Source organism: Vulpes lagopus, chromosome X (genome assembly GCF_018345385.1).
Source record: "Vulpes lagopus strain Blue_001 chromosome X, ASM1834538v1, whole genome shotgun sequence".
In the NCBI taxonomy this organism is placed as follows: domain Eukaryota; kingdom Metazoa; phylum Chordata; class Mammalia; order Carnivora; family Canidae; genus Vulpes; species Vulpes lagopus.
Window position 1 is genome coordinate 91,837,220 of NC_054848.1, and position 13,265 is coordinate 91,850,484.

A 13,265-nucleotide genomic window follows, 5' to 3' on the forward strand; every position below is an offset into this window, starting at 1 on the left:
CCCAGGTGCCCCTGTTCCACTCTAATAGAGGAAAAATTTTACTTGACATATTAACATTCCTCTACCTAGCCCAATAATTAAATTGGCATAAGACATATATTTTTTAAAGATTTTATTTATTTATTTGACACAGAGAAAGAATACAAGTAGGGATGCAGCAGGCTCACCGCTGAGCAGGGAACCTGACATGGGGCTCAATCCAGGGACCCTGGGACTATGACCTGAGCCAAAGACAGACGCTTAACTGACTGAGCCACTCAGGTGCCCCAACATAGGACAGATTAATAGGAGAAAAAAGCCAGAGTTTAATTACATGTGCACAGAGGCCTAATAATAAAATTGTGACCCAAAGAAATGACCAAGGCAGACAGCTTTTTTACTTTTTTGGCAAACAAACCTGTGAGGAATTGACAAAACAAAGAAAACTTATGTTTGGGAGCTTCGATTAGTAAGGAATTCTAAACAGAATTTGGGCTAGGGCAGTACAATAGTAAAAGTAATAAGGCTTGTTTATACAACCTTCTTGGCTCTGAAGTCTCTGTCTCTGGTGATAAGGATGTGTCTTTGCCTCCTGGTACAGGGATGGTGCCTTTCACATGGGAGATTTATGTGACAAAGGGAAGTCAGAATGTTACTTGCACTGACTCTTTTTCAAGTAATTTTATTTTTTTCTCTTAAGTGATAGTAATTCTATTTTTTTAAAGATTTTATGTATTTATTCATGAGAGACACAGAGAGAGAGGCAGAGGTAATAGTAATTCTAAATAGTCACTATGCCAAAGTGATGCTGCCTACCCTTGGCTTGCACACTGCCAAAGAGCTTTCTTTTTTTTAAATTTTTATTTATTTATGATAGTCACATACACGGAGAGAGAGAGAGAGGCAGAGACATAGGCAGAGGGAGAAGCAGGCTCCATGCACCAGGAGCCCGACGTGGGATTCGATCCCGGATCTCTAGGATCGCGCCCTGGGCCAAAGGCAGGCGCCAAACCGCTGCGCCACCTAGGGATCCCGCCAAAGAACTTTCTAATGTGTTTGTAACATCTTACATTCTTACTAGCCGTGTGTGAGTCCCAGTTGCTTCACAGCCTTGCCAACACTGAATAAGCATATAGTGGAGGCCCATGGTAGTTTTACTTGGCATTTCTCTGATGATTAATGATGTTGCCCATCTTTTCATATATTTATTTTTTCACTGTGTATCTTAGCCTTTTGGTTATTGTACCATGTTAATATATCATTTATTACAAAGCAAAAGAAAAAACAAAACCCAGGGGGAAGAGTGTGGTATAAGGCCTTTTCACCAGTTAAAGGGGAGAATAAAAGACCAAAAGAGGGGCACCTGGGTGAATCAATCGGTTAAGTGTCTGCCTTCAGTTCAGGTCCTGATCCCAGGGTCCTGGGAATTGACCCCTGCATCGGGCTCCCTGTTCGGCAGGGAGCCTGTCTCCCTCTCCCTTAGCCTGCTGCTTCCCATTCTTGTGCGCTTTCTCTCTCTCTCTCTCTGCACCCCTCGTTGGGTGCAGAAATTACTTCAAAAAAATTAAATCTTGGGATCCCTGGGTGGCGCAGCGGTTTGGCGCCTGCCTTTGGCCCAGGGCACGATCCTGGAGACCCGGGATCGAATCCCACGTCGGGCTCCCAGTGCATGGAGCCTGCTTCTCCCTCTGCCTGTGTCTCTGCCTCTCTCTCTCTCTCTATGTCTATCATAAATAATAAATAAATAAATAAATAAAAATTAAATCTTAAGCTCTCTCTGTCAAATATATAAATAAAAATATTTTTTTAAAAAAAAGAGAGAGTGAGAGGTATAGAACTCTCCCAAAGTTCCTTATATCATTGACCCTCACTGTTTCACTGTATAGTCTAAGATCCTTCTTCCTATTTCCTGAGCTGGGCAATATCATGGTTAGGGTTGTCCCCTACCCTCCTTGCCCTGAAAAGCAGAAGGAAAATATCTATATACACACAGAAAAACTGTTTTTCTTCTGAAGATCTATGGAATTCTTCCCTGGTCTTCATTGAGCAGGCCATTTTTTTAACGTTGTTTTGTCCCTTTTATATTAATTCCTTTCACAAATAAAACTTGTGGGAATCATGTGGGGCTGCTTGGTGTTCAGCTTCACTCAGCATAATGGGAACCGTAAGACTAACATTGTTTCAAGATCCAAATGGCTTTCATTTAATCACTGTTGTACTCGTTGTTTGTAATTAATTATTGACCCTGACCAGCTCTGAAATTACCCAAATCCCAAGAAGACAATTAGAAAAGGAGATGGATAATTTTTAAAGTACAAAAAATTATTTTACACAAATACTTTTTACAATTTTAATGTTATCTATAAAGGAATGATAATATTTCATTTTATATATTAGCCAAGTTAAAGGTATTTTTGAAGACTTTGGACTCCAACATAAAAAGGAGGCTTAAAAAAGTATAATTATTTGAAGTACCTTACCATCACTAAAGGATTATAAAAAAAGATGTTAACTAGCCCTTCACCATGTATGCTGATGACATGAAACAAGAGGTAATAGAAGATATGACATAAAGAATTCACTTTCAGGGCACCTGGGTGGTGCAGTTGGTTAAGTGACCAAATGGGCAGTGTCCCAAAAACAAAAACAAAAAAAAAGCTTCCAGTGTTAAAATACCTCATAGTTCACATTTTGTCTTTTTTTTTTTTTTTGAAGATTTATTTGAGAGAGCAAGCAAGCATGTGTGTGAGCAGGGGGAAGGGTAGAGAGAGAAAATCCCAAGCAGAGTCTCTGCTGAATGAGAAGTTAGGCTAAATCTCACAACCCTGAGAACATGACCTGAGCCAAAATCAAGAGTCAGATGCTTAAATGACTGAACCACCTAGGTGCCTCCCACATTTTGTCTTTATGGACATTAGAGACCCTTTGCCTTTTGGTTCCTTTAAATACTGTTTAGATACTCATATGAGTATGTAATGAATAATGGTGAGTTTAAACATGAAATCATTTAGAGGCATCAGCTAAGAACAGAGAATTCAAAATAGAAAAGATTTATCTTGATGATGTGAAGATGAATATTTTATTTTTTTTAGAGAAGGAGAGAGGGGAGGGGGAGAGGGAGAGGGAAAATCTTAAGCAGGCTCCATACCCCATATGGAGCCCAGTGCAGGACTTGATCTCACAACCTGTGATCATGACCTGAGCTGAAATCAAGAGTTGGATGCTTAACTGAGTCACCCAGACACTCCCCAAGATGAATACTGTAAAATTAGTCTTTCTGGGGTGCCTGGCTAGCTCAGTTGATAGAGCATGTGACTGTTGATCTCAGGATTGTGACTTCAAGCCCCTCGTTGGGTGCAGAAATTACTTCAAAAAATTTTTTTAAAGTTAATCTTTCTGGGGCATCTGAGTGGCTCCATTGGTTAAGTGTCTGCCTTCAGCTCAGGCCATGATCTCGGGGTCCTGGGATCAAGCTCCACATCGGGTTCCCTATTCCACGGGGAGTCTGCTTCTCCCTCTGCATCTGCCCTCCACTCGTGCTCTCTCTTTCAAATAAATAAATAAAATCTTTTTTAAAAAGTCTGCTACTGTTGGAGAATAAAAGTTTTCCTCTGTTCTTCAAGACGCTAGCTGGTCTAAAAATTAAATTGACATGAGAGGGACACCTGGGTGGCTCAGCGGTTGAGCCTTGGGCTCAGGTTGTGATCCTGGGGTCGCAGGATAGTCCTACATTGGGCTCCCTGCATGGAGCCTGCTTCTCCCTCTGCCTGTGTCTTTGCCTCTCTTTCTCTGTGTCTCATGAATAAATAAATAAAATCTTTTTTAAAAATTGACATGAGAGGGCAGCCCTGGTGGCGCAGTGGTTTAGCGCCGCCTGCAGCCCAGGGTGTGATCCTGGAGACCCTGGATCGAGTCCCACGTCAGGCTCCTGCATGGAGTCTGCTTCTCCCTCTGCCTGTGTCTCTGCCTCTCTGTGTGTGTGTCTTTCTGAATAAATAAATAAAATCTTAAAAAAATAATAAAAAGTAAAAATTGACATGAGAGACTAACAGGAGAAAAAAACAAAGTTTAATTACATATGCACAGAGGTCCAATACTGAAATTGAGACCTAAAGAAATGACCAAGCCAGGCAGTTTTTGATACTTTTTAGACAATGAGATAATACATCTATGAAGAAGTGACAGGCCAAAGAAAACTTATGTTTAGGAGCTTCAATTAGTAAGGAATTCTAAACAGAATTTGGGCTGGGGCAGTCAATTAGTAAAAGTATAAGGTTTGTTTATACAGCCTTCTTGGCTGTGAATTCTCTCTCTGGTGATAAGGATGCCTATTTACTTCCTGGTACACAGAGGGTGTACCTTTCACATGGGAGATTTATTTCCTGCATTCTGGAGACAAAGTTGGGGGGTGGTATCAGAGTATTCTTGCACTGGCTATTTCTTAAGGTTTTTTAAAGATTTCATTTATTTATTTGAGAGAGAGCATGAGTACGGGGAAAGACAAAGAGGGAGAAGCAGGCTCCCCACTGGGCAGTGAGCCCGATGTGCGGCTTGATCCCAGGACCCTGAGCCAAAGACAGTCACTTAACCAACTGAGCCATCCAGGTGCCCCTTAAGTAACTTTTGATTCAAAATAATCAATATGCCAGGTGGCACACTTTAAGATTGCCAGCCTTTGGCCCCTACCCTACAATTTTAAAAAGTTACTTGGGGGCCACCTAGGGGCTCAGTAGGTTGGGTGTCTGCCTCTTGATTTTGGCTCAGGTTGTGATCTCAGGGTTATGATATTGAGCCCCATGTTGGGCTCTGTGCTCAGTGGGGAGTCTGCTTGAGATTTTCTCCCTCTCCTTATGCCCCTCCCCTGCTTGGTTGTTCTCTTTCTCTCTAAAATAAATAAATAAAAATTTTAAAATTTATTTGTTTTTCTCCCCCTAGTTTTAAACTCAGACCAAAAGATTATTTGCCTAACTCCCCAAATCCTTTTCCTTTTCTACTCAACTTTACCCAGAAGCAAAGGAGAGAATTATCTATTGAATTTTATTGAAGGTAAGCATTGTTCTCTTATAGCTACCACCTCCTGCAAACACACAGGAGTTAGAATGTGTCTGAGAGGATAAATGTAGAATACAATTTTTGTACTGTCCACTCCCAATTAAAAGGGGAAAATGGACAAGGCATATTGAGCACACAGAAAACACTTATTGACCTAAAATTTCTGTTCATTTATGTGCTTTGCTATAGATTGCCTTTCTAATTTTACTAATAAAAAAGTGGAGAATATTTAAGTCCCTATGAGCTAAATAAGAAAACTTGTTAAAACCTGAATAATCATCTTGAAGGCAAGTTTCTAAGTATCAGTAAATTTGACTGTTTTGTTCTTTATCATAAGCTGCAGGAGACCTCTTTTTGTGCCTCCCAGACATTCAGTATAAAGAGATAAGGACTCTTGTCTTACTATTTTACTAAAGAATCTGCCTTTACGCATCCTATATTAAGGCATGTATTAGCTTTAATATCTTGTAAAACATGTTTTGGAGAATTTCATAATGTCACAAACTTCTATTGTAGAATATAGTTCCAGCTTACAAATTGTTTCTGTTATTAATGACTCAAGTCATGGCAGACTGGCAAACCACAAGTAAAAAAATAGTGTTTCTAACAGGATTTATTCACAGTGTAAAGTGCATATACTTCCCCTTGTCCTATTTGGTTCTATTTTTTTGTTAAATCATGATTCAAAAAAAATCATAATTCAGTGTTAACATTATTATGATTATTTAATGTTGTTCATAGCTGAGATATATAATAGAGTTGATCCTTGAACAACATGAGTTTGAGCTGCGCAGGTCTATTCATGCATGGATTTTTTTCAATAAATAATACAGATATTACTGTAAACATTTTCCTTATGATTTTTTAGTAATATTTCCTTTTCCCTAGTTTACTTTATTGTAAGAATACAGTATGCAATACATATAACATACAAAATATGTGTTAATCCAGCTGTTTCTGTTATCAGTAAGACTTACAGTCAACGGTAGGCTGGAGGTAGCTAAGTCTTAAGGGAGCCCAAAGTTAGACTGCTGACTGGGAAAGTCGTGCCCTTAAGTTCTGCATTATTCAAGGATCAGCTGTATACTCTTATTATGCTTCCTTTGAAATACGATATTTTGTTTTATCCAGAGTTAATAATTACTTTATTTTGTTTGATTGATTTGTTTTCTTGTACCTCTTAGTAATTATTCTACCAGGCCCCTCCAGAGATGGAAAACCCTACTCCATAAGGTCAAAGGGATCAGGTAATCTTTTAGTTTAGTTTTTATTTTGTTTTTTATTTTTTGAAGACATATTTCCTCTTGCCATCTATCCTTCTACTCCTATAAGGATTGATTGATCTTTAGGCTTGCTGCATAGATGTCATCCTGGAAATTCCTTTGCCTTTCTTAGATTCCCATTTACTGGATGCCATTCTACTGGTTTTGATCATTTAGGTTGTTTACAGTTTCTGGCTATTAAATAATGTTGTTACATACATTCTTATATATGTTTCTTCATGCACGTATTTCTATTGCATATATATTTAAGAGTGAACCTGCTGGGTCACAGATATGTTAAACTTGTGAACTTGGATGGAAAAAATTACATCTTAAAAAAAGAAAAAAATTACATCTTTATTTTCATTAACGTGAACTTTAACATCTCCTTCAATTATGAATGGAGGCAACAAAGCATAGCAGTATCAGCAGTACTTGTTTGACTGACAGAAATCATAGACCTTTTCCCAGCATATTACAATTCTTGCACATAATGTGAGATACTTTTTACTGTTTATGCTGATGCCTTTAGTTTCTGAACTTTCCTGAGTTTCTGCAGCACAAATTGGATTATATATTATTGGCTTCCCCCATGCATGTACTTATTACTAGTTTCATAATTCCTCCATTAGCTAAGCAAGTTTTATGTCCTTGTGGGTCCATATTTTTCTTATTTATTTATTTATTTATTTATTTGTTATTTTTAAGGTAACCTCCAGCCCAACGTGGGGCTCGAACTTGTGACCCTGAGATCAAGAGTTGCATGCTCCACCAACTGAGCCAGCCAGACACTGCATGTAATTATTTATTATCATTTTAGTGGGATTTCAGAATGTTGTGGAAAAGAACATTTTCATTCTGTTCTGTTTCCAAAGTGTTCTAGATGGCTTTAAATTTTAACTGAATCTTGTAATTACTCTTTTTTGAAACACTTTTTTTGAAGATTTTATCTATTTATTCATGAGAGACAGAGAGAGAGGCAGAGACACAGGCAGAGGGAGAAGCAGGCTCCATGCAGGGAGCCCGATGTGGGACCTAATTCTGGGAACGCATCCTGAGCCAAAGGCAGATGCCCAACCACTGAGCAACCCAGGCGTCCCATATCTTTTTTCTAGTGTTACTTATGTATACCTTTCATCGTTTTAAATAGGCCAATCTTCATAGAGGTGTGTCTATGATATTAGTCTTTCCCGAGAACCAGCTTTTGATTTTATTGATCATTTCAATAAATGATCGATTTATCATTGTGTTTATTATTTCTTGCTTTTCTCTGTATTATTTTTTTCCCTCCGTCCTCTTAGGTTTCTTCTGCTCTCTCTGTCTCTCTGTAGCTTCAAAAATGAAACTCTTGGGGCACCTAGCCAGCTCATTTGGTACAGCATAGACTCTTTTTTTTTTATAATAAATTTATTTTTTATTGGTGTTCAATTTGCCAACATACAGAATTACACCCAGTGCTCATCCCGTCAAGTGCCCCCCTCAGTGCCCGTCACCCATTCACCTCTACCCCCGCCCTCCTCCCCTTCCACTACCCCTAGTTCGTTTCCCAGAGTTAGGAGTCTTCATGTTCTGTCTTCCTTTCTGATATTTCCTACCCCTTTCTTCTCCCTTCCCTTCTATTCCCGTTCACTATTATTTATATTCCCCAAATGAATGAGACCATATAATGTTTGTCCTTCTCTGATTGACTTATTTCACTCAGCATAATACCCTCCAGTTCCATCTACGTCGAAGCAAATGGTGGGTATTTGTCATTTCTAATGGTTGAGTAATATTCCATTGTATACATAAACCACATCTTCTTTATCCATTCATCTTTCTTTTTTTTTTTAATTTTTATTTATTTATGATAATCACACAGAGAGAGAGAGAGAGAGGCAGAGACATAGGCAGAGGGAGAAGCAGGCTCCATGCACCGGGAGCCCGACGTGGGATTTGATCCCGGGTCTCCAGGATCGCGCCCTGGGCCAAAGGCAGGCGCTAAACCGCTGCGCCACCCAGGGTTCCCTCCATTCATCTTTCTATGGACACCGAGGCTCCTTCCACAGTTTGGCTATTGTGGACATTGCTGCTATAAACATCGGGGACAGCATAGACTCTTATTCTCAGAGTTGAGTTCATGTCCCACATTGGGCGTGGGGCCTACTTAAAAAAAAATAAAGATAAAAATAAAGGGGATCCCTGGGTGGCTCATCCGTTTAGCATCTGCATTCGGCCCAGGGCGTGATCCTGGAGTCCCGGGATCGAGTCCCACATCGGGCTCCCTGCATGGAGCCTGCTTCTCCCTCACCTGTGCCTGTATCTCTGCCTCTCTCTCTCTCTGTGTGTGTGTCTCTCGTGAATAAATAAATAAAATCTTTTAAAAAAAGATAAAAATAAATTTGAATAATATTTTATGCATTAATTTGGCATATTTTTTAAAAATGTGTTTAATATAAATTTTCTTCATGATTCCATTTTAGATGCATGTCACATGTTTTTATATTTATTGTGATTCAGTTTTAACTTTTTCATGATTTCCATTCAGAGTTTCTCATAAGTATTATAGCACCATTAAATAGTTTATTTTGCTGACATGGAAAACATCTGTGATATGTTGTCAAATGATAAAAATCAGTGTATCACATACGCATGGTATGATTCTAATTTTAAAGACATGTTTTACAAGCACAGAAAAGATAATTCTGGAAGGATACATATTTAAATGTTAATATATATTTCTGGGTACTGTCATTACAGGCAATTATTTCCCAAAGTGTTTGCAAAAAAACATGAATAGCTCTTGTCCTCAGAAGAAAAATAAATGTTATAAAAGAAGAAAAAAAAGAGTTTCTCATGAACTTCTTGGCTATTTAGGGTTGTATTTTTAGTTTTTTAAATGTATGTTTTTGTTTGGTTTTGCTATCTCTTAGTGTTGATTTAAAAAGTCAACATGCATGTTTAATTTTTAATAACTTTAGAGTTAATAAGTAACATCATTCTTCCAACCAGTACATGGAGTTTTCAGGGCTTTAACTCCAATCATTCCCATCACACCATCTACTTTTCTATGTTATGGTTCTAAGGTATTTGGGTTTCATTTTTTAACTTCCCCTTTAAATGTTAACAGTATACATTTAGATTTTGCAAAGTTGGGGCACCTGGGTAACTCAGTTGGCTGGTTAAGCATCTGGCTTTTTTTTTTTTAAGATTTATTTATTTATTCATGAGAGACACAGACTGAGAGAGAGAGGCAGAGACATAGGCAGAAGGAGAAGCAGGCTCCTCTCAAGGAGCCTGATGCAAGACTTGATCCCAGATCCCAGAATCACAACTCAAGCTGAAGCCAGACGCCAAACTGCTGAACCACCCAGGTGTCCCAAGTGTCTGACTCTTGGTTTCAGCTCAGGTCATGATCTCAGGTTCATGAGATTGAACCTCACATCAGGCTCCACATTCAGCAGGGAGTAGGCTTCTCTTCCTCTCCCTCTGCCTCTCCCCCCATTCACGTGCACGTGCTCTCTAAAAAAATATATAAATCTTAAATTAAAAAGATTTGTGAAGGCTTTACTCACCATTCCTTTTTGTTTGTTCTCTTTTGTGTTCAGTTTTCTTCTTGCAAAATCTTCATTTTAATATTTATGTCAATGAGACTGTGAATAGTGAACAGCCACCATCTTTATGTGTCTAAAAATGCTATTATTTCTCTCATGCCTAAATACAAATTTAGCTGGATACATTTCTACCAAGTACCTCACCTCCTTCAAATCTTTGCTATAATGTTACCTCCTTAATGAGGTGACCCTGACAGCCCTTTAATAACAGTCAGCCCACCCCAGACCATCTCAATTCCCTTTCCTGTTTGGGGTTTTGTGGGGTTTTTTTGAGAGAGAGAGAGAGAGTGTGTGTGTGTGTGTGTGTGTGTGTGTGTGTGAACATGTGTGCAAGCACGAGTTGAGGGGGGCAGAGGGAGGGGGAGAGAGAGCCTAGCATGGAGCCTGTTGCAGGGCCAAATCTCAGGACGCCTGGGTGGCTCAGTGGTTGAGTGTCTGCCTTTGTTTCAGGTCATGATCCTGGAATTTGAGGATCGAGTCCCACATTGGGCTTCCTACAGGGAGACTGCTTCTCTCTCTGCCTCTGTCTCCCTCTGCCTTCTCTCTGTATCTCTCATGAATAAATAAATAAAATATTGAAAATAAATAAATAATAAATAATAAATAAATAAAAATAAAAATCTTAGTCATTATCTCCTCAAATATTGTCTGTCTCCCATTCTCTCCTTGAATCCCTAATAGATGTATGTTGGAATGTCTCATTTTCTCTACCATGTAACCAGGTTTTCTTTTGCTTTTTCTATTTCATTGTTTTACTGTGTTGGATTCCAGGTAACATCTTCATATCTGTTTGCCACATCACGGATTCTTTCCTTGGCTGTATCTAGTCTATTGTTCACTTTGTCTATTAATTTTTAATTTTTTTTCAAAATTTAATGATATTATTTTAAAATTTCTTTTTGCAGTAATTGGAGCTTCTTCCTGAGGTGCCTCTCTCCTGGTTTCGTGGAGTTTCCTCACAGCATGGCCCCCAAGCGCCAGTCCTCACTTGCACCTCAAATGAAGAAACCGAGGCTGCTTCCTGCCCCCATGCCGGAGGAGATGTCAGCCTCTCAGCCCTTGCCGAACGGAGAAAAAGAACAGCAAGAAGTAATTGAACATATTGATGAAGTACAAAATGAAATAGACAGACTTAATGAAGAAGCCAGTGAGGAGATTTTGAAAGTAGAACAGAAATATAACAAACTCTGCCAACCGTTTTTTCAGAGGAGGTCAGAATTGATCCCCAAAATCCCCAACTTTTGGGTAACTACATTTGTCAACCATCCACAAGTGTCTGTACTGCTTGGGGAGGAGGATGAAGAGGCACTGCATTATTTGACAAGAGTTGAAGTGACAGAATCTGAAGATATTAAATCAGGTTACAGAATAGATTTTTATTTTGATGAAAACCCGTACTTCAAAAATAAAGTTCTCTCCAAAGAATTTCATCTGAATGAGAATGGTGATCCATCTTCAAGGTCCACTGAAATCAAATGGAAATCTGGAAAGGATTTGACGAAACAGTCAAGTCAAATGCAGAATAAAGCCAGCAGGAAGAGAGAGTACGAGGAACCAGAGGGCTTCTTCACCTGGTTTACTGACCATTCTGATGCAGGTGCAGATGAGTTAGGAGAGATCATCAAAGATGATATTTGGCCAAATCCATTACAGTACTACTTGGTTCCTGATACAGATGATGAAGAAGAAGATGATGATGATGATGATGATGATGAAGAAGGATTGGAAGATATTGATGAAGGAGATGAGGATGAAGATGATGATGATGAAGATGATGATGATGATGATGATGAGGGGGAGGAAGGAGAGGAGGATGAAGACGATGATGATTAATGGAATACTGATGGATTCCAACCTTCCTTTATTTAGTTTTCTTCAGTCCCTGGGAGCAAGTTGCATCCCTTTTTTTTTTCCTCCTCCTCTTGTGCTCATTCGCCCTGTTTTTTGAAGTCTTTTCTCTCTCTTTATACCATGGTTCTCAACCTATTTTGAGGGGAAATATCTTGAGCGGAATACAGCAGGAAAAGAATCTCTACCCCTCTCTGTTCCAAATTCATTTTTATTCCTTTCTGTCTGAACAAAAACTTTATAGAATCAACACCACCGTGCTCTGTGGGAAAAAAGAAAAACCTTCTGCTCCCTTAGCTCTGCTGAAAGTTGGAGGGTGCTAGGCCCGTGTAGTAGTGCGTAGAATTCTAGCTTTTTTCCTCCTTTCTCTGTATATTGGGCTCAGAGATTACACTGTGTCTCTATGTGAATATGGACAGTTAGCATTTACCAACATCTACCTGTCTACTTTCTCTTGTTTAAAAAAAGAAAAAAAAACTTTAAAAAATGGGGTTATAGAAGGTCAGCAAAGGGTGGGTTTGAGATGTTTGGGTGGGTTAAGTGGGCATTTTGACAACATGGCTTCTCCTTTGGCATGTTTAATTGTGATGTTTAACGGACATCCTTGCAGTTTAAGATGACACTTTTAAAATAAAACTCCTAACGATGACTTGAGCCCTGCCACTCGATGGGAGAATTAGCAGAACCTGTAGGATCTTATTTGGAATTGACATTCTCTATTGTAATTTTGTTCCTGTTTATTTTTAAAATTTTTTTGTTTCACTGGAAAGATGCTCAGTTTTAAACGTTAAAAGTGTACAAGGTGCTTTGTTAAAATAAAACTAAATGTGTACACAAAAAAAATAAATAAAATTTCTTTTTGGGTATTTTTCAGATCCATCTGTCTTAATGTTTTAACTTTTTTGGGTTTTTAAAAAAGATGTACGAATGTATGTATGAGAGACGGCATAGAGGAGAGGGCCAGAGTCCTGAGCAGACTCTCCATTGAGCGTGGAGCCTGACTCAGGGCTCCATCTCATGACTTCAAGATCTCGACCTGAGCCCAAACAAGAGCTGGATGCTCAACAAACTGTGTCACCCAGGTACCCCTTACTTTTTTGTTTCATAATTCCTATTCCTTCCTTTTTCCAGAAGCTCTTTTAGATTGCTTTATTATCTCTGGTTCCTCATGTGTAAATTGTCTCATTTGTTGCATCTTCTGGCTCTTTTCCTTAAGGCAATTAATTTCCCGATGTGGTCTGTCATCTTGGTGGTGAGTCCATCCTCAGTGTGCTTACTCTCTGTTGAAGTGTCGTGTTTGGGCATGCCTATATTCTTACAGAGAAGTTGCATGTTTATCTCTATTGGGCTGCACGATTCCCACCAGTTCAGATCTGTTTTACTATTATTTTTATTGGTACTGCTGTTTCTTTTTACTGCAACTATCATTTTATTGTTACTATCATTTATTGCTAGACTGTGGGATCCTGCACTTTGCAGGTGTTAGGAATTTAAACCCCACTCCCGAGCACCTCTGGGCATGAGGTATCCT

At 39.0% G+C, this 13,265-nt stretch overlaps 1 protein-coding gene across 4 annotated transcripts in view; it reads left to right on the forward strand.

The window, feature by feature from the left end:
* LOC121482820 (protein SET-like) overlaps positions 1–12,600 on the forward strand; it is a 41,663-nt gene extending 29,063 nt beyond the window's left edge. For 3 of the 4 annotated variants that reach the window (XM_041740720.1, XM_041740718.1, XM_041740719.1), the window contains exon 2: positions 10,792–12,600. In XM_041740720.1, coding sequence (XP_041596654.1) covers positions 10,850–11,719 — 870 coding nt within the window. In that variant the 5' untranslated portion in view covers positions 10,792–10,849 and the 3' untranslated portion in view covers positions 11,720–12,600. Of the gene's footprint in view, positions 1–7,026; positions 7,091–10,791 lie in introns of those variants that run through there. The other variant, XM_041740717.1, reaches the window with a different exon arrangement.
* The last annotated feature ends 665 nt before the right edge of the window (positions 12,601–13,265 follow it).